Here is a 21,846-nt window from a genome sequence, read left to right as displayed (position 1 = left end):
TCCAAATGTTTTCAAATTAGCAAATGTTTTCTACTGAAACTTGAAAATATAACATTTAAAAAATTTTTTTTAAATAACTAAATTCTACTGAACTTCTTAGTTATCTATTAACTTTCAGGTTTTGAAATCAAATTTCTAAAAATATTATGGTTTTTTTTCAGATGTGCAAATATAATTTCACTTCAAGCCGTCATACTCTAATATTCAAAGCAAATACTCTAATTTCAAGCTAAAGGGAAGAAAAGAGTACACGCAGCTGATAACATTTCAGAAAAGAGAGTACAGCTTGCAAGAGTGGGTTATGTGGAAAGTGTTTGAGGCGCAAGATGGAAGAGCATGCCCACACCACTAGGGAAGCCATAGCTTCACCATTAAATAGGGATCTGGAGGTTACCGTTCAGCAAGCTTTCGGGCCTCTTCTGCCAAAAGAGTCATGTTGTTCGGGTCCCCCGTGGACTCTGGCTGAGTGATTGACTGAAGAGGAAACAAACAAAGCACAAATTTTAAAGGACTGAGTTATTTAATTTTAATAAAGCAAGTGTCAAAACTAAATTTTTATTAGTGTCATTTAGGAAAAGGAACACCTCTTCTTAATTTCAGAGATCTTTAACAGCAGCATCTTGATTGTAGTTTATTGCTTCTATTTTCAGGAAAAGATAAAATCTAAAATTGCCTAGTGCTATAGAAAGAACAAAGCTAGAGAAAGGAGCCAGAGGTCCTTTGGTTTTTATCCAGTTCCTGATAACTGTTTCATGACTCCTATGAGCAACGGGGCTTTCTTACTCCATGTTTAGAGACAAATGAAAAAACACAAGGAATCAATTTAACTGAAGGAGCAAGCACTCCCCGGATTGTAACAGACCTGCTACAAATTACCGAGGGACACCCCCACCCCCACCGCCACCTCAGGGCATCGCACTCACTCACCACGTTGGCAACGGCCACCTTTGCTTTCTCAAGCTCCCTGGATGCGATTTCTATCAACTGCTCTGTGCTTTCCACTCGGGCACGTGCTTGCTCAGCCAAGTTTCCAGTCTCTTCAATGGTGTTCCGGATATTCTGTAAACGGCTGATTTGGCTAGATAAGGAGTTATTCACTCTCTGGAGGCGATCCATCAAATTTTGGTCCACATCTGCAATGCATTATAGAAGAAGGTGTGTGAATTATCTGAAGTGGGGCAACACATCGCCTCACATGGGATCGGAGGCACTCCTGATCCTTACTCTTCTAGACGTAGCATCTTTCCAGTAAGTTTCCCCTAAGCCCATCAGCAGAGCCGTCAATCATTACTGTGCTGCTACATTCATCACAGTGTCTGTCTGTCCCACTAGACTATGAGCTCCTCTTTGTCACTCATCACTCTATCCCAGATCTTAATGTATGTTTAAGACTTAAAATGCTACAATCAAGAGAAAAAACAAACACCTAAGATGGACTTAAGCTACTCACCTCTCATTTTATTCTTTAATTTTAAAAAATTTACCCCATAGAATGAATTCTGGATTCTCATTAAAATTAAACTGGCCAAAAGAAGATGCATCCAATTATTTCCTTCTCTACATCAATAATTTTATAAAGTCAAAATTCTAGACATTAAGAGATACTGACAACAAGAAATGAGCAATCTGTTTCGTTTTTGTTGACCTGTATTCTAACTCCAAGAGGATACAAATTCATACACTCCATAGGGAAGTCCAGCACTGTGGTCCCGAGTGGACTAATGTTAATGCACAATTACTGTGTCTGTGAACACAGTATCTCAGAGATGGAGCACCCCAAGCAGAAGCAACCTCAGCCAGATGGTGAGCACCTTGATAGAAGGAGCGGTGTCTTATTTATCTTTTCATTATTATTTTTAAGCAAAATGCCTGGCATATTATAGACATTCAATAACTGTACAAAAAGACTTGCCCAAATTTAGGAAAAAGCTTAATTCAGAGGAAGAAATAAAGAAATCTAATGTGATTTAAAAAGCAAATTATTTAAAAGAACATCTTTTACTTCTGAAGTTTCTAAAACTGTTTCTTGTAAAGTCAATAAAGTATTTTAAAATAGAGTGTTTTTTAAATCTAAGTCAACCCCTTTTCTGCCTGTCACCAGTCTCATCAGGTAATGTACAGAGGACTGGTCTACCAAACTGCAAATGATACTAAAGATGTACATAATATGTAAAATATATATTTGTATATATACTAGCACATGTGCTTGCTAATTAAACAGAAAATTTCATAAGAAGGCACTAATTTCTAATCTTTACTCTCATAAATAGTAAGTGTATATATTCAGTAGCTGTTCAGTCAGTACTTGAAGATCACAACTTTTCCTTATGAGTCCTTTTTCTAAGGAAATAAAGCAGTGCTTAAAATAAACTTATTTACTAGGATGATAGAAAATCACTGTTAAAATTTCCTACTTAAAATAATGCACACATTTAATGATTTTTGAAAAACTATTTGGAACACTTTGTTAAAAAAAAAAAAAATGCCAAGTATAAAACAGAATTTTAACATCTAATCCTTTTTGGTGTGTTGGGAGAATTTTTTGTTTACTGTATTTTAAACCATTAAGTTGACAGGTTCTTGTATTTTTACATGCTGTTTAAAAAATAATTCAGTCTACAGATAGTTTAAAAATTGAGGCAGAATTTTATAAAACCATACTAATTCACTTTGACTTAGGAGCCACCTCTAAAGACTGGCTTGCGTCATGGAAGTTACCCACTGTTGGATCCTGCGTACCTTTGACATCCTGAGCCTCACGAAGGAGGTCCATCACCTCTCTCTCTGCTTCCTTCAGTCGATCCTCAAAGGCTTGATCTGTCACCACCTCACCCTCAGTGCCAAGGTTTGCCATGAGGGTCTCTAATTCCTGAAGTTTCAATCGGTGCTCAGCAACCTAAATATAATGAAGGGAGATGAAGAAAAGATAGGACATATAGGCATTCCTGAAGAACTGAGCTGTACTTCCTGCAGGAATACTACTCATGCTGTAACATGCAGGTCCAGGCACTCCATGCATGCCCATTCTATTGACTTCATTTTTACTTGTATTTTTAAATTTTATTTTTTAATTACAGTTTACATTTAATATTATTTTACATATATTAGTTTCAGTGTACGGCACAGTGGTTAGACAATCATATAGTTTAGAAAGCGTTCCCCCTGGTATTTCCAGGACCCACTTGGCACCACCCATGGCTATTACAATATCATCAACACTATTCCCTGTGCTGTACTTCGTTCCTTTGACTTTAAACACTACACCTGCTGATGATTCTCCAGTTCTGACCTCTCCCTTGCATTTCAGGTACCTCCCTGATATTTACACTTGGCTCCTCTGATAGGTATCTCAACTTAACATCCAAAATTATACTCTTGATTTTTTTCCTCTTAAATCTGTTCTCCGAATCACCTCAATAAATAATGCCTCCAGCTACCTTAAGCAAAAAATCCAACATCCATCCTGATTCTTCTCTTTCCCTATGTTTGCCCCCTCTACTGCCCTACCCCACAAACATATTCCTCCAGTCCAATCTAGGCTCCCCTTTGCCCCACGCCTAGCCACCATTCTTCACAGAGTGTCAGAGTGTTCTTCTTAAAAGATGAGTTGGATTTTCTAGCTTAAAACTCTTCAGTGCATTCCCACTGGATTGGGAATAGAACCTAAATTCCTTACTATGGTCAACATGTGTGACGTTTCCACCTACCTCTCCAGTCTTATCACAAACTGCTCCCTCCTTGTTCAGCAGGCTCCAGATACCTCCCAGCTTGGAGGCCTCTGTGCCCACCTTCGCTCTGCCTGGAACAGCCTACCCACCCTCTGCCTGCTCCTATCGTCCTTCAGATCTCACCTCAAGTGAATTTCCTTAAAGCAGCCTTGGATAAAGCAGTTCCCCCCAGTTATTTTCTGTTTCTATTCTTTCTAGCACTTATCTCAGTTAGGACTTCTTTATTTAATGTTTATTACTTATCTCCCAACTGGATCATGAGTCTTTGAGAACAAGGACTGTGTCTACCTTGTCCACCACTTTTGCTCTAGAGCTCAGTGCACAGGGAGTGGCCATTCAATGCCTGCGCTATGAATGAATGAATGAATGAATGAGTGTGTGCACTGTTGACAGCTACCTTATCCTTTACCAGCCGGTAACATGCTGGACATTCCTGGCAGCCAGGCCAAGACCGATTGTAGAAATAGTTCTCTTCACACTGGTCACAGCGATTTCCCACGAAGCCTTCTCTGCATTCACAGCGACCGTCGTCTTTGCACTGGAGTGAGAGAGACCCCTCAGGGTGACAGTCACAGGCTGCAGAATAAAGGCAAAAGGGGACATAATAAGGAAAAGAAAGAAGAGTGCATGTTCTTTTACCTCAGACTCCCAATAAGCTGACCGTACCATCATTATAAGTAGAAGTTTTCTTTTTTCGAACAGGCTGATTTAGGAGAATTTAAATGGTTAAGTCTGCTTAGCTGAGAACACAGAAATTTTTCTAGTTTATGTTGTATTATCTTATAGACTGTTTATCCACTTTGATCTCTGAACTGAGTCAATGACGTATGCTACATTCCACAGGAGAAATGAAGGAATTCAGAAAGCAAAAACCCAAACTGTTCTGAGGCCGAATTCCAGGCAAGTGTTTATGCCAAGGAGCAGCAGCTGTTTACGTGTAACTGCACCAAAAGCGCCCCAAGGGTGGGAAGCAACTGCAGCCAGTAAGTCAACAAACATTCTGAGCAGACTCCCTCACTGTCCCATCATCTGCACTAAGAATGTGATCAATAAAAAGTTTTACTAAGTACAGTGGGAATGCTCGGTAATCAAAGGGAGACTTTTCTTTGAAAAACTGGAAGACTGGCAGAAGGAGGAATCAGAAACAATATAAAAGAAGACATAAAGAAGGTGGTTACAAAGAAACCAGGGAAGCTCTCAGTCCCCAGAGTTTAAGGGGATAATTCTCATGGAATAAAGCATCGACAATGACCTACGGGAGGCCCTGGCTGTGAGCCGTCGGCGAGACTGGGGCTGCCAGAGTCCTTTCTGGACTTGTGGTTCTAACTGGAATGAGGGGAGATTAGAGCTCTATGCCATCCACACCCCTTACGTTTGCAGCCTTTGGGTCCAAAGCCGAAGTGGTTAACCTCACAGCGCTCGCAGTGCTGACCGGTGATGCCAGGCTGGCACTCACACTGGCCAGTGCGGATGTCACACTGTCCGTTGGTGGAACCCAAAGCATGGCAGTCACATCTGAAATGAACACAGGGCATTTCTCAAGTAGGAAAAACAGACTTGAAGCAAACTTCACTTTTTTCCCTTTTCAGCACAGGACTGATGTTAATTTATAACAAAAAAAACAGAATGTTAAGGGCCAATGAGCCCCTGAGGTTCAATAACTTTTAGGGGTTCTATTTGGAACCTCTTTTTCTAGGCAAACACACCAACACTGTAATTCCACCACTAAACCCACTGCCTGTGGCTCTCCAACCTGGCGCCACATACCACCAACCAGGAGCTTTGAAAACAAGAATTTCCGAATTGCCACTCTGGAAGGTCTGATGTTAAGCATCTCAGAAAGGACCTTGAAATTTATGTATTTTTTAAAAAATGTTGCTCAGGTGCAGGTGACACTGACGCAGCTGGGACCACTGCATTCCACTCTTTTCTCCCATTCACTTAATTACAGCTCTACAGTACTGCCTCCAAGGGAGCCTTGCCCATATCAGGCACTCAAACAACTCCTGAACGAAGTCAAGCCAGCAACAACTCATAAAAGTTCATCTTACAATAAAAAAAGTAAAGGTTATTTCTACCAAAGGCACCTGACACCTCACCTCTCGCAGCCTTGCCCACTGTGCAGGTTGTAGAATCCGGGGTCACAAGCTCCACAGTCCCGGCCGGTGACATGAGGCAGACATTCACACTGGCCGGTCACAGGGCTGCAGCCGCTCTGCTGCCGCGAGGACCCGTAGGGGTTGCAATCGCAGGCTAAGGCAGGAAGACAGATACAGCAAAACAGGCAACTCACCCAAGAGAAACACGAAAATATAAACTATACAAATAGGTTCTAGACTTGTGCTGTCCAGTGCAGTAGCCACGGGTCACCTGTGGCTATCAAGCACTTGAAATGTAGCTGCTCTTAACTGAGATGTGCTGGAAATGTGAAATACACACTGGATTCTGAATACTTGGTGTGGGGAAACAATATACATGCATATCAATAATGTATTATTACTGGTGACTTGTTGAAATGTTAATATGTTAGATATGTTAGGTTAAATAAACTATATTAATAAAATTTCACCTGTTTCTCTTTATTTGAATGTCTCTACTAGAAAAATTTAAATTACATAAGTGATTCGCACATATTTCTATTGAGTGGTGCTGCTTTGGAACAAATAATTGTAAATATTTAAAGAGAACGACCGCATAGTGAGTTCTCAGAATATGTACAAGTGGGACAGCATCTGGCCTGGCCGGTGGCTGATCACCTTTGCATTTATCTGCCGGATTGGGAGCCAGCGGATTTCCAAAAAATCCATCTTTGCACCGGTCGCAGTAGAAGCCAGCGGTGTTATAGATGCACTTCAGGCATTCTCCCGTCAGGCGATTGCAATTGCCAACTGCGTTGGGATCGATGTTGTCATTGCACTGGCACAGCCGGCAAAGCCTCACAGGCCCATGTTTCCCCTGAGGATCTCCAAAGTAGCCATCGTCACAGAGCTCACATCTTTTACCTGGGTAAGAGATAACCAGATGTTACCAAAAAAAGGACTGAGATATTTCCAGTGCTACTGGTTTCAAAGCCTGCTTACAAATTACCACTGGTTACAAAGTCTAGTGTAACCGTCTGTTGGGAAGTGACACGGTGCGGTGGACGTGGCACCAGCCTAGGAGAGCAGACAGAGCTGGGCTGCAGTCCTGGCATTGTGCCGAACCAGTGGAGCGACCTTGGGTGCATCTCCATTTCCTCATTAGAAAGTAGCACCTGGCTTGCCTACTTCACCTCAAACGTTCTGAGGATTACCTGAAATCACACACGGAAGGTGCTTTGTAAATGAGCTGGGCTCAGGGTTTATTAACCTTTCCATTCCCAAGGGATGGCACATTCATATGTTTGTTCTTGTTGATGGCATTAAGAAAGATGAAAGGTCACTCTTGATACCACAAATCTCTTATACAACAGAGTAGAATCATTCTCTTAAAAAATAAAAGGTGTTCGCTAATCCTTGTTAGAGCAGCATCAACTAGTACAGAATCTGAGCATTTCAGAAGGTAACTTGGAGATCGTCACCTGCCACCCACTTCTATCATAGCTAAGGGAACAGTGAGAGTTTAAATAACTTGCCCACAACCAAACAGCTGATCAAATGAGAGGGACAGAGCCAGAATTCAGGGCTTCTCCCGCATACAAAACTCATGACTCTGTGAAGCAGGGACAGATGACAGTAGTATGGACCAGGGTGGTGACGGCGGAAGAAGTGAAAAGTGGTCGATTTGAGACAGAGCCAGTAACAGCTGCTGGCTGATGGCTTTGGGAAATGAAAGAAGAATCGAGGATATGCCTACGAATTTAGCTTGAGCAACTAGGTGGATGGTAGTATTTTTACTGAGATGAACAGATTGGCGAGGGAACAGGGTTGGAATAGGAAAAAGAAGAAATCAAAGATTTAGCTTGGATTTGCTTAAATCTGAGGCTCCTTTAGAGACCTGAATCAAGGTAACAGCAGGAAAGAATTGGCAGATTCAGATCAGCAAGACTTGAAGAGAGTTTAGTAAAGATACCATGTATGGAATTACGGGCAGAGTGTAGGGAAACCACAGGAGAGTAGTACCTGGACAGTAACCATGGGGTTGACGGGCTCCATAACCTGGGCCTCAGGGGGTGGGTGCAGGGAGCAATTATCAGAACCTAAAAGTGTCTAAATTTACTAGAAAGAGCTGTTTGGAGAAAGCCACCTGCCAGGAGCTGAGAACTTTGATTAAGATCACCAAACCATGAGGATCCTACAGAGAGCGAGCCTTGGAATAAATACTTTGCATTCACCAGGGAGGCTGCTATTCTAGGTGGTGCATGCAGTTCTTGTCAGGGTGGAGACAGATGAAGAATGGAGGAGTAGGGATAACCAGAAGGCTTCCAGCCCAGCACCCAAATGGAGATGGCAAGGAGGCAGCCGGTGCTCAGGATAGCGAGGTCAGCGCTGAAGATTCAGATGTCGCCACTATAGCACAGAGAGGCTCTGAAGCCTAAAGATGGGTCTGCTCACCTAAGGGGAGACTGAAAAGTTGACATGAAAGCCCGAAGTGGAGAATCAAATGATCAAAGGAGACCCAAGAGAAGAGAAGTAGGAGGGAACCAAGGAGAGGGAAGGGTCGAAAAAGGCAAGAGGAGGAAATGTTTGGAGCAAAGTGAGCAGTCAGCAGCGTCCAGTGTTGCTGAGACGGGGTCAGCTGAGGACTAGACACTGACTGCTGCAGGTGGCTAATCAAGACCACTGACAAGGCCAAAGGAAATGTGGCTGGGCTGGGGCAGGAGAGGGAGAAACAGGATGCTGAGGGGAGAGGAAGCTGGGGGCCTTCTGGTCTCTGCTGTAAATAGTTACCAGGCCCTCAGCGAGATCCATGTTCAGATTAGCATGAAGACAGCAGTTCAGTTCTGCTTTTTCATTAGATAACTTAGCTATTCTAGATAGGATCCACATTTAAAATGTCTTGAAACCTGTTCTGAATAAAACTTAATTTAAAAAATCTGGTGAAAAACCTAAAACAGAGCTACATGGTGGCCCAAGGAAAGCTCTCGCTCCAAAACACCCTCTGGTAGCTACAGCTCATCGACCCTTTTGTCTGAGAGTCTATGATGGAGGTTCAAGTTCTGACTGTACTATTTATATGGTGTTGGGCAGGTTATATGCCTTTTTAGCCTTGGTATTCCTTATCATCCTTCCTGGCAATGGGAGAGGTGTTCTAATATCTTTAGCATGCTGTGTAATCCCTCTATCTGAACTAACCACCCCGTATGAAAGTTATCTCTGCTTCTTCCATACTTCTCGCCCCTGAAGAGTAGGGGCCATCCTTAATCATTTTTATATTCCCAATGCCATGTACTCAAAAATTGGTTGAAAAAGACTGTTATTAGTAATTTACCTCAAAAGATTGTTTTAAAGATTAAGTGTGAATGCGAACCACATTTTAGGATCTCAATGATTATCAAGAGTTATTTTTATTTTTCAGTAGTCTTCTAATGAAGAGCATCTTACTTGTATCTGCAATCTCTGCTCATTTATTCAATAAATATTTGCATTCATTCAACAAATACAAATGCTGAATACTATTCTGGGTGTCAGGGGTACAAAAGTGAATAAAACAGATGAAAGTCCCTGCTCTCATGGGGCTTAAACTGGGGGGGAGAGAAGGAGAGGGGAAGACAGGCAATAAACAAAGGAATAAACATAGAAATCTCGAATAGTTAGAGAGCAATGAAAGCAAAGCAAAGCACGATGCAGGATTGACGAGTGCGGATGTTTTACAGGGGCTATGTTGTTTTTCAGAGACAGCTACACCCGGATTAACATCCGCAGGAACCGCTATAGATCATTCCCTTCCAGCCAGGTGATAACTAATGAAACAAATCTATTTTGCAAGCTTTGTGTGAGAAACACCTGATCAGTGACCAACATGTTTATAACATTTCCCAAGATCTCTTATTTTATGCTTCATCTCTTCATTAGAGCATCCCAAACAGTCTCAATCCACCATTGGTAATGTTTAGTATAGACGTGAGAGTGGGCCCACTATGCTTAACTGTTTTGTCTTTGCAACTGCCAGCTACCCAATGAAACAACAAGATGAGTAACAGGATCTACCATCAAACATTATATTAAGTACATCCAGGAACAGATACTATAAATGGGATACTTACTAGATGCTATGACAGCAAAGTAAAGGGCACTAAGAGCCTGGGGTGGGAGGGCAGGGAGGGTCCATTGGAAAGCCTTCCTGGGAAAGTGATGTTCGACCCCATCCCACGAGGAGACAGGAGGTGGCCAAGGAAAGGGAGGTCTGCGTGAGAGTGAGTGGCGTAAGCACTCTGAAGGAGAGCATGTGGCAGGTCGAAGAGTCTGGCACATCTGAGTGATGACAAGAAGCCCAGCAGGACAGGGCCGAGTGATGGGGAATGAAGCTGAAGAAGTCTGTCTGCGTGAGGCTCTGTTAGGCCACAGGAAGGAGTCAAAAATATAAAATTCTACACTAGTTTCCACTCCTTATTTTCTCAACTATCTTAAGCAAATGACCGCACCTCTGTGTTGCATGCCCTTGCGCTCGGGGAGGGGTCAGTGGAACAGGAAGAAAGATGAGGTGTTTGGCTGTTTCCCAATGATTAAAGAATGTTTTGATGAAACACAAGAGATACAGATCATTAGCTCAGTGTTTTGGTTTCTCACTTGTTTTCATGCTCTGTAGCAATATCTTTGGAACAAAAGGCTTGTAATGGAGTCAAAGGCTGTATCAGAAGCCTGGCCAGAAGCTCTCCATTACGTGGAGGCTGAAGTCAATGCTAGAAGAAAAACGGTCACCAGTGAGCCTTGCTCTCCTCGGTCAGCCAGCCTGGGCAGGCAGTTCCTTGAGTAGCTAGGAAAGATCTAGTTTTATGTTTTTATAAAAAAGAAAGAAACTCAGAGAATGGGAACACTGGCCAATCCAAAATTATTAAAAAATGAACACATTTTCCCAACTAAATGGAATGGGCTCTGATATACTGAAAGAAGAGTTTAGAGAAAGAATGTAGAAAAAAATTAATTACCACTTTATATCAAGAAGCCCAGGATAACAGCCCCACAAACTAAAAACCAAGTTTTGGTTCTCATCTTATGAGGGGGAGTATACTGTAGTGGTCATCATTTTGGGGAGCCAGAATGCCTGGGTTGAAAGTCTAGCTCCTCCAATGACAAGCTGCAGGCTTGGTCATGAAACCTAGTGTCTCCGTGTCTCAGTTTTCTTAGCTGGAACATGGAGATGGTAGCAGAACCTACCTCACAGGCTCGTGAGGCTTAATGAGGCAGGAAAGGAGCCAGTCATAAATATATTAGCTAGTATTAGTATTTGATATGCATTTAGTAAATCTATAATAAATCTGTTTCCTCTAAAATGCTGCCTACTAGGAAAATTGTAATGATTACGCCAAACTAAAAAAAAAAAAAAAAAATCCAGACAGTCCCAAAGCCCTTTTCTCATGGTGTTTCTAAAGGATGGACACTGCAAGCAGGTAGAAAGAGCAGGCTCACCAGTGGTGCCCGTAGGGCAGTTGGTGCACACCACCTCCTGCGTCATAGGGACAACAGCACAACTTGAGCCCCCCGGACATGGGCAGGGCTGGCAATCAGAGGAAGTGCCCGAGGATGAATCTCCATAGAACCCGTCACTGCACTTCTCACAGTGGGGGCCAGCTGTATTGTCTCTGCAGTCGCAAACACCTATTTGGAGGGCGGGTGTGAGAAAACAGGCAAGTAAGACAATGAGCATTCATTTCCTACCCATCTGCTGAAGAGACCTTAGGTCTAGCAGTCCCCAAAGATCATCTGCTCACCTGTCTCAGGGTCACAGGTCTCACTGTGTCCATTGCAGGTACAAAGCACACATGGACTGTATGGCCCAAGACTCGGAGTTTCTCTTCTGTACCCTGAGAGGCACATCTCACAAAACTGCCCTCCGTATCCCACAGGACAGGTGCAGGTCTCCACCCAAGTTGCAGGGACCCCAGGCCCAGGTCGAGCACTAGCCAGGGTGACATCATCCAAATATCCAGCACCTGCGTGGAGTGTGGGAAAGAGAATCACTGAACTAGCTTCTGTTTTCCGAAAGCTCATGAAAAGTCAATAACATTAAAGGGTAACCAGACCCAAAATTCCAGAGATAAGCAACCATTAGTTTTATTAATTTATTGGAGAAGATAAGTAGAAAATAGCATTTAGAACAATCATGTGGTAGCTGGTGCTGTGTCTGGAATAACAGTATAGCAATCGTGTATTTTAAACACAGACACACACACCCGAGATTGGTGGATTTTATAGTTCTCCCAATCACCAATAAAGAAAATGAAAGGCATTGGACCATAATCTTGGACAAGAAGAGAGAAGAGCAAGACTATGCAGGACAAGAAGAGTTTAGGTCTGGAATCATTAAGCAGTGTTTTTGTTCTTTTGTGACAAAAGTGGGCATGCAGGCACTGATTGTAAAGTTCAAGGATAAGAAAGCACCTGTCAACAAGTACCACTCAATTATATACTTTTTACTTTGCACAAAACAGCAAAAATAAGCACACAAGTTCTAATACTCTGGGCTACTTCAACAAGTGTGCAATTACTACAAAGCCATTGTGCCATATATCACAATGCTGTCCCCTTTCCAGAAGAAAATAAAAACAGAGGAAGCCTTACACTGGCTTAGACCAATGATTCATCCAACCCCACAGTGCCTGTCATGGTCTTAGCTGGAACATCCCATGGAAGAGGAAGGTGTTGATTATGTCATACTTCCCTTAATTTCCATCCTACTCCTGGCTCTGGCAGTCTATCTTTCAAGTGTATTTCCCCATGTTATGAAATATCATTGGCTGCTCATATAATTCTTAGAAACTGACAACCTGAGGCTGAAGGATATCTCTTCTATGACTGCCTTGAACTTAGTTAACTTTTAATATGTTTATGGGGTTTTTCCACAATTAGATCATGAGATACTTTTCCATTGGCTAATGTGCTTCCAACTCTAAACATTCTTAAGTCTCCCTTTCTCCCTCTCATCTTGTCCCTACTCCCAAATTATAGTCCATCTCTTTCCTTCCCTTATAGCTAAACTTCTTTAAAAAATAACCTTTATTTTACTTCTTGGCCTTCAAATTATTATCAAAGCACTCACTCTAATTTCAGTTTCAACAATTCTTAAAAAACACACCAAAAACCTCACCAGCGATTCCTTAGTCACCCAATCCAAAATCCAATGGCATTATCTTCTTAAACTTGTTAATTGTTTCCCCTCCTCAAAATTATTTTTCCCTCTTGAGGCTCAGGGCATGGTCCTTAAATAACTATGTTTCCAGAATTGCATGTTCTTTTCTTTTTTCCAAGTTTCCAAATTTAAAAATTATTGCCCATACACTGACAACCAACTCTAGATATCCAGTCCTAGCTTCTTCCTAAGTCCCGCATCCGTATTTCTAACTACTACTTATAAGACGTTTTCATCTGGAGATTCATACAGGCATCTCCAAAATCAACTCATCCAAGAACTTGAAGGCATTATGCTAAGTGAAATAAGTCAGAGAGAGAAAGCAAATATCGCATGATCTCACACATGAAACCTTTAAAAACAGAAAGAGAAAGGAGAAAACAACAAAAACATTTAACTCATCGCTACAGAGAACAAAGACTGGTGATTTACAAAGTTCCAGTTATAAAATAAATAAATAGTGGGGATGTAATGCACAGCATGGCAACTATGGTTAATAACACTGTATTGCATATTTTAAAGTTAATAAGACAGTAAATGATAAAATTTCCCATCACAAGGGAAAAAAATTAAGTAACTGTGTGGTGATAGACATTAAGTATACTTATTGTGTCAATCATTTCACAGTATGTACAAATATAAAATCATTATGTCATGACCTGAAACTAATATAAGGTTGTACGTCAATTATACTTCAATTAAAAAAAAAATCAACACATCCAAGCTGCTGATGCCAGTCTCTCCACTGCCCTGAGTTCTACCTTTCTACAGAAAGGTCTTCATTAAAATAAAAAATTTTATAAGGAAAAAAAAATTGAAAGGCATACTTAAAACAGCTTTGTTTATCTAAAATTATAACAAATGTTCATTCAGTAATTTATAATTTTTCATAATTTAGCCAATGGTTAAAGGCTTGAGAATTACAGAGCAGTAAATAAAAAGAAATAAAGGTTAAGTCATATGAGCGAGTAAAATTATATTTAGAAACTTTAGAAGAATCTATTTATATATAATGTAATCACAATAGGCTTATCCATTACAAAACTACAGTATTTACTAATTTTAGCAAATTTTCTCCAGGTTCTTAAAAGTGATTTAAAAATACATTATTTTTATACATAATTCATGTATAATGAGGTAGTTTATATCACTTCTTTAGGATCAGTGTTACAGTATTAGGACTTTAGAGATACCCTTTTGCATAGTACAGATCTTTCAACCTAATCATCTTGTTAAATAGCTCTCCTGAATTTTATCATAACTTACTTCTCTCACTGTATGTCCCACGGATCTTGATAGAGGTCAAGTTGTTAAGGAGCTTCTGAAATTCAAAAGGGGTAAGAGTAGGCCTCCAAGGATAATCTGTTGCTTCATGGAGTCTGGAGAGAAAGAAGCGGCTCCGTTAACTTCTGTAAGGACAATTCTGAGGTCCGAAAATGCATTTCTTATTCATTTAGGCCACCACCAACACAATGCTCCGACAATATAACCAAGTCAGAGGTCGGTCTGCTCGTCGGACAGTAGAGGTGGCAAGGGTACATACAGGTGAACACAGGGAAGGCTTCCTTTGACAAAGGCCCCCAGACAACCCCTAAGTTTTCCTTCAACCTTCGCCTTGAGGCCTGATAAGCTCAGTTAAAGAAACCACTTCTACAATTCGGGTCAAGTCAGATTTTACAACGAAGAGGGACTTACCTGAAGACATATTTCACAGTGGTCTCACTTGGATAGGAATTGCCCTGTGCGATCAAGGGCACAGACACTCTCAGGCCAGCTCCCTCGAGCACCACGTCTTCGGCAGAGAGGCGAGTGTCTCGCCTGTCCACTCGAAAGGAGAAGGAGAGGTTCTGACCATAACTCATCACCTGCTTGCCCAAGAACTTGGCTGGAATGCAGACACATGGGGCAAGGATGTGAGAATGAGGCCACAGAGGAGCGCATCTCAGCCACACTGCCTTCCAGCCTCACTTACCAGGAGCAATGAAGTACCTAGGAAAGTAGCTGTCTGAGATGACGGCGATGTCTTGCCTCTCACTGGACCACTCCAGGGATGCATCGGAGCCGTCCCTCTGCTCTGCATGCCACCCATCCTCATCTACAAGCACAGGACGAAACACACAAGCGCCATTACATTGTAAATGCCCTGAATTTACCTCCTCTGTGGGCCACAACAACAAACGGAAAGTATAGGGAGAGACAGCAATGAAAGTTTTGGAATAAATGAATCCTACAACAGAACCTATATATGCTATACCCCTCAAGTTATGTTTTGCTTTATTTTATGTAACACGTAACTATGGTAAATTCTAAGCCCATGTGTATGTTTTCATAAAGTACAGCACAGGGAATATAGTCAGTCATATTGTAATAACTATGTATGGTGTCAGAGGGGTATTAGATTTACCGAGGTGGTCACTTTGTAAGTTATATGAATGTCTAACCACTATGCTGTACACCTGAAACTAATATAATATTGCATGTCAACTAGAAAAAAGAACTTAAAAAAAATTACTAAGCACAGAAAAAAATATATAGGATGACAAAAACAAACAAAAAACCCCAAAAAACCAAAAAAGCCAAATTAAAAAAAATCACGTTCATTAAAAAACATGAAGTGTTACCACCATCAAAAAATCCTCTGAGAGTTACTGATTTTTAAAAATACTGTAAGTCTAGTCGCACGTTTCTAGGGGATGGAAGAAAAGTCTAAATTACCGAACTGAAAGGTCGAGGTTATGGGGTAAACACTGTAGCCGACAGCATTTGTGCAGACAGAAGAATGACCGAAGCAGAAGCAGGGTGTGCAGCCCCTGGGATTAGATGGTTCCAGATTGAAAAATCCAGGTTTGCATCTGAAAAAGATTAAGATACAATCAGGCTTTTTTTTTTTTGTACTTGAAATATGGTAACAAAGACAAGACAACACAGCTCGAGACAGAATGAGCTACCTCTCACAGTTGAAGCCTTCGACGTTCTCTTTGCAAACACATCGTCCTGTTTCGACATTACATTCATCAGTGCTGCCAGAGGGATTACACGCACATGGCCTGTTGGGTGGAAAAATGAGTAAAACAATGAGAGAAGAGACGGGAGCAAAGAAATTCCACTCTTAAAGTCAATCTTTTGCTTTGCATGTTAATAATTTTTTAAAAAGCCACCCAATAGAGCCAAATGAATACTAATGTCACTTTTGTATTTGGGTCTGGTTTCAATCGAGGTTACCTGTCACATTTAATATGAAAAACTCTGCTTAACCTCTGTACACACTAATCCTTGGTCATCATTACAGCCATAAGTCTTTTTTTTTGTTTTTTGTTTTTACTATATCTTTATTGATTTCAGAGAGAGGAAGGGAGAGGGAGAGAGAGACAGAAACATCAATGATGAGCGAGTCACTGATCGGCTGCCTCCTGCACACCCCTGACTGGGAATCGAACAGCAATCTCCTGGATCCTAGATTGATGCTCAACCACTGAGCCACGCCCGGCCGGGCTACAGCCAGAAGTCTTGAATCTTGCTGACAATTATTTTGGGGGAAAATGTTTATATTGCTATGGATAAGCCACAAGATCTATTATTATGAATCAGCTACATTCAGGCTCTGCCCCTTGTTTTGGTTTTAAAAGGTCTCACCTGCATCCTGCCTCCGTGAGAGAATGGAATCCAGGCTGGCAACGATCACACTTGTCACCCATCACTCCCGGCTTGCAGCTACAACGGCCATAGCTGTCACACTGCGTGCTGAGGGAACCTAAAATTTATAAAGCTTGTCAACCACCAAGTGTGTCAGCAGCACTAATATGTCAAAGAAAGAAAACTGGTAACTAAGAACAACGACTAAAAACCAATATATAATCTCTGGATGGTTATGGAGAGAAAACATCAAGTTTTAAATCAGAATTCTCTCAGAATCAGACCCCTTTAAGCCATCACATTTTAACTTTCCAGACATCCCCCCTAGTCATCAATGTTGAAAACACTAACAAGTCACTCTGTACCCGGTGGTACAGTGGAGACAAGGCTAGTCACTCCTCTGTGAGAAAGCACAGACGCCTGCAGGTCATGCTTAGAATTTAAGGATATACCAGCACGAACAACAAATACAAATGTCAACCTCTTGAGAGAAGAGAATGCACTAAGAGCCTACCACATCTAGGAACACACACTAACATGAAACAGTTCAGCTCTCTAAGGATTTTAGACTAAACAATATCATTCACAAGGAAGAACTCACAGAGAAGCTAACCTTTTACAGTCAAGTTCAAACGGTCCTTAGGATCTTGCTGCTAATTATTTAAAAAACCATTACTCAGGCCAAGCCCAGTTTGATACGCACCAGAAAATCACCTGAAAGTCCAATGTGGTTAAAGAGAGTAGAGGTGGGAGGACAAGCAGATCCTGAATCACTCACGTTACAGTAATGCCACATTTCCATACTGAACCTGTGCAAACGCCTAAGCTTTATTTTCTGGGGAAACGGAATGCTTATTTTGTGTGTGTCTTTCAACCCGTCAGGCTGAAGCAGACACTGCCTGTCACTCACCAACAGGACTACAGTGGCATGGAGAGCAGGCTTCCGTGTTCCCGAGGCGGAAGAAATTCTCCCGGCACCTCTCACAGTGGGCGCCGTCAGTGTTATCCTGGCAGTTGGTACAGTGGCCACCGTGGCCAGTGGAACGGTATAGTTCAGGGTCAAAGTAGCATTCTTGTGATCGACCATTGCAGTCACAGGCTGTCGGCCAAACACAGGAGTTAAGTGAGATCCATGCTCCTTATGAATAGCGTTTTTACAAAATTCAAAAAAAAACCAACAAAAACCCAAACCATAATTTCCCACATCTCTGTAACAGGTGGTGGTAGAATAAAAATGACCACTAGATGCACTGTTCATTAAGGAAAAGAAAAACTATGTCAGTAAAGGCTTTACAGACCTAGGTTATCAGCTTATTAGGAAATGCTCATCCTTATCAAAAACAACCCCATCATAAAAGTCAAGGAATTCCTGTACTTAGGAAGGAATCGCCAGGTAATTGTTCATATACAAGTAAAAGCCAAGTCCAATCACAGTTTTTCTGAATCTTTATCATTTATCCTAATCCCAACTCTAAGAACAAGCTGCCAGCCTATAGGCAGGCTTCAATTCGCCTTTGAGTTTCAGGCCTCAGGTGATTCAAATACATTAAGATTCTAACATGCAAAGTGCCAGATTACCTGCATGTCCGGACTGGGCTAACCTGAGACACATGGGTTAAAATTAGTGATTCTGCAGATGGAAGCAGAATTAAAGAGAAATCTGGATCTAGTAGATACATCCAATCCACTGGGGAGTCACAGTGCCAACTGGGTCATCTGTGAAGTAATTAACGATATCACCTCCGACAGGGCACAACCATAGTTTAAGAACAAGTACCTGTAGTCACAGAAGTTCTTGCATTTATATTCAGATGGTTTTCTCAGAATTATTGATTCTGCCCAAAATACAGGCAGTACCTTGTGTACTACATAAAGGTTTTTTTAATTTCAGATAGATCAGGAGGTTGTTGTTTTAAAATATTTGAATATACACATTTTCTTTTCTTCCTTTATTTACAATCAATTCTTTTATGTTATCCTTGAAAATTTTTTAGAAACTCTAATCACTGGCACCAAAATTAGAGTTGTGTTAAATAACTTTTATAGCTCCCTTTCCCTTCTTCAGTAGCTGTTTCTTTTCCCTCAAGATCCCCTAGATTATCCCACCTAAACAGTCTGGTGCTCGGAGACCGGGAGCCAGAACAATTCCCGGGTCGCCACTGGTGTAACCCAGTGATTTCCAGCCTTTTTCATCTCATGGCGCACAAAAACTAATTACTAAAATTCTGCAGTACACCAAAAAATATATTTTTTGCCAATCTGAAAAAGAAAATAGGTATAATTTTGATTTACTTACACTGGACAGCTATTGTTGTATTGGCTGCTGTCATTTTTTTATTTGACAACATAAGGGAAAGACTCAGTGCCTATGACTAAATAGATGTTGTATGTTTTAAAAATTCTTGCGGCACACTGGTTGAAAATCTGTTTTATCCCACAGCTCAAGCAGAGGCTGTGGCTCCCTCATCAGCAGCTGGTAAGAGAGAAGGTAGCTGTCATATTCTCTTCCGTAGCTCGAGCACCCGGACAATAATGGACTACTGTCACAACCTCCAAAAACTTTGTTCTTTGAGGGGTGACAGTGCCAAAGGGACCAAAGAGGAAAACAAATTAACTCAGCTCCCCATCAAAGTCATTTTGCTAAAGTACTTAGCTCATCTGCTAGTGGCAAGCTGGCAATCTAGTGTATTTGTTGTTCTCATAATGTTCCTGGGCGGCCTCTAAATATGACTACATCATTAAACAGAACACTTTCTAAACACATGTTGATATTTATTTAGGTGGCACATCTTAGGAATATTTCATTCTTTCTTTTGCCAGCCTTTGTCATGTAGCTTCCAACACTGGATACTACAGAGTTCAGTCAAAGAACTAAAGAGGCTCAAGCAATTGTTTAGGAATGCTGGAGGCGGCTATAAAATCAATCTGCAAATCTGGGATTTGTTGAGGGAAAGAAAAGATGAGTAAGAAAATCTGCTCTGGGCAGCTAATAAAATTAATCATAAGTTAAGATATCAATTCTTTCTCAAGGCTTCTGCCAACAATTCCTCCAAGTTCACAGTGTCTTCTTTCTTATTCAATTTATTCCCAAGAGAGTATGATAAGGAATATTTGTAAGGACATAAGAAAATTACAGCTGCTTTAAAAATTTCCTAAGTCCTTGGCGAGTCACAATTACATGGTTTCATAGTTCCTTTCTCCTGCGATTCCTTTCCCTATCTGTGCGCAATAAACCGAGACGGTGTAAAGGAATAAACAATGTGCTACCTTCTTCAGTCCCTGTTTCCTAGGAGCACTGTCCCAGTATCTACTCTTCCTCCCAGAGCTACCTGCCTCTGCATGAGGGGAGTAAGAAAATTCTCCCCACGGAGCCCTTCCGTGAGATCAAGGAAAAATAATTTGGATAAATAAGCTTTCGAATGGCAGTCTTAGTCTAGAACTCACTGTAACTGACACATTAATCAATAACCTTTGGCTCTTGAGTAAATGAGCATTAGTTGGAAGACTATTTTAAAGAACAAAGAAGAAAACTAGAGAATCCATATGTTAGAACAGGCTACCCTGGCCCAGAACTTGGATCTAAGCAAAGTGCCCAGCCTTGAGGATGCTGCTCCCATTCTGGGGTGTGTGTTCAGGAAGGAAACACACAACCAGCACAGTTTATGTTTACAGCCAATCGCCCTCATCTGTGATGTGCCTTTGATGTTGAATGCAGTTGATTGCCCTACGTTCTCAAATTATGGAAGAAGCACTGCCTTACATTGTTTTCCTTTCAAGGAGGCATAAATGCAAGTCACCCCCCATTCCTTCTTCCACCCCTGGAAGTTTCCAAGATAAGTGAACGGACTGGCGCCAAGGGGCACTCACGCAGGCATTCACTGGCACTCTCGGCAGTCGCCCTCCTCCACGGCCGGTCGTTGAAGAAAGGAAGACACTTTTCACAGTCTACTCCGAAGGTATTATGCTTGCAACTGCACACCAGCCTGTTATGTTCATTCTTCACACACTCGCTTGCGTGACCATTACATTTACACCTGGGGAGAGAAGAGGAAAAATCCAACAGGAAAAAAAAGGTAGCTTTATTTAATAGGGGATGGGGCATTAACCAGACACGAGAAGAAAGTCCCTAACAATATCTGAGGACATCTGTAGCACCACTTCCTGAAGTGTGTGCGTCAGGAGGCAGCCAAGTGCACTGGTTAAGAATAGCATGGATTCTGGAGCCAGGCTGCCTGGGTTCGAGCCCCACCCTGTGAATTACCTGCAAAATAGGGACAATGATGATGTCTATTTCACAGGGTTGCTGGGAGGATCAATAAGTTGCTTTATTCATGTGCCTAGGATTATGTGGGCACAAAACAAGTCAATAATTATGTCAGCAATTATCTGCCATAATGATATTAAAGCTTTTCTGATCTGAAGAGACATTGGATACCTCACCACCAGATGGGTCTCTCCCTGGGGGCCTGCTATTCCAACAGGTTGTTTGGGGTAAGAAACCTTGAAGGACTCCCAGATGCAGGTAAAACCATGAACTACTACGAACTCATGGAAATCCCCATGAATACTAACGTGCGCTCTGGTGCGCTGATGTTTCCCTCACTTGCTTCCTTGAAGATAGCAATCAGTTCCGTAGCTCCAACTACCACTTAAAAATGCACCCAAACACTTCTGAAACATCTACAGCATAAGCAGATGAGTCACAAATTTATGTCTCCAGCTCTCATGTTTCTTCCAAACTCCTTGACTGCTGCACAAATTAGATGTCCTCCATGACTTACAGTCTTACATGTCTACAACCAAACTCATGATCTCCCCTAATTAGCTCATGTTCATTTACTTTGTTAATGGTACCACCATTCTCCTGATCACTAAACCTTACAATCATCTTTGACTATATCCTGATAATTCTTCCTTCAGAATAAAATGCAGCTAAATGTTGCTTTCCATTCTACTGTTACCACCCTAATGTCGGGTATTTGTGAGCTATCACCTAGCTCGCACAGCATCACAACAAGAATAGAGATTCTCTCGAGCATACTCTACTCATACATACATGCCCACAACTAATCTTCCCAATCCTGGTATCACAGCCCTACCGCAAAAAAAACTACATGATTTCTCACTGGTGACAGTTTCCATCAACTTTCACTGAGCATGAATCCATACCAGGAACACTGCATGCAAAAATACTGTTTCTGCTCATAGTTTAATACAG

The 21,846-nt window shown here is 41.6% G+C and overlaps 1 protein-coding gene across 1 annotated transcript in view; it reads right to left on the bottom strand.

The window, feature by feature from the left end:
• Positions 1-21,846, bottom strand: part of LAMC1 (laminin subunit gamma 1) — a 98,526-nt gene that overhangs the window by 12,514 nt on the left and 64,166 nt on the right. The window contains exons 4-20 of the mRNA XM_016224622.2: positions 20,496-20,662; positions 17,539-17,727; positions 16,629-16,746; positions 15,944-16,042; positions 15,711-15,847; positions 14,968-15,090; positions 14,691-14,880; positions 14,262-14,374; positions 11,578-11,799; positions 11,276-11,464; positions 6,485-6,730; positions 5,828-5,981; positions 5,101-5,243; positions 4,126-4,304; positions 2,740-2,896; positions 928-1,133; positions 395-474 (exon numbers count right to left, since the gene is read on the bottom strand). Of these exons, the coding sequence (XP_016080108.2) occupies positions 395-474; positions 928-1,133; positions 2,740-2,896; positions 4,126-4,304; positions 5,101-5,243; positions 5,828-5,981; positions 6,485-6,730; positions 11,276-11,464; positions 11,578-11,799; positions 14,262-14,374; positions 14,691-14,880; positions 14,968-15,090; positions 15,711-15,847; positions 15,944-16,042; positions 16,629-16,746; positions 17,539-17,727; positions 20,496-20,662 (2,712 nt within the window). The remainder of the gene's footprint in view (positions 1-394; positions 475-927; positions 1,134-2,739; positions 2,897-4,125; positions 4,305-5,100; positions 5,244-5,827; positions 5,982-6,484; positions 6,731-11,275; positions 11,465-11,577; positions 11,800-14,261; positions 14,375-14,690; positions 14,881-14,967; positions 15,091-15,710; positions 15,848-15,943; positions 16,043-16,628; positions 16,747-17,538; positions 17,728-20,495; positions 20,663-21,846) is intronic.

This window comes from Miniopterus natalensis, chromosome 19 (genome assembly GCF_054644295.1).
Source record: "Miniopterus natalensis isolate mMinNat1 chromosome 19, mMinNat1.hap1, whole genome shotgun sequence".
Classification (NCBI taxonomy): Eukaryota; Metazoa; Chordata; class Mammalia; order Chiroptera; family Miniopteridae; genus Miniopterus; species Miniopterus natalensis.
This window is presented reverse-complemented; position numbering and strand designations above follow the sequence as displayed.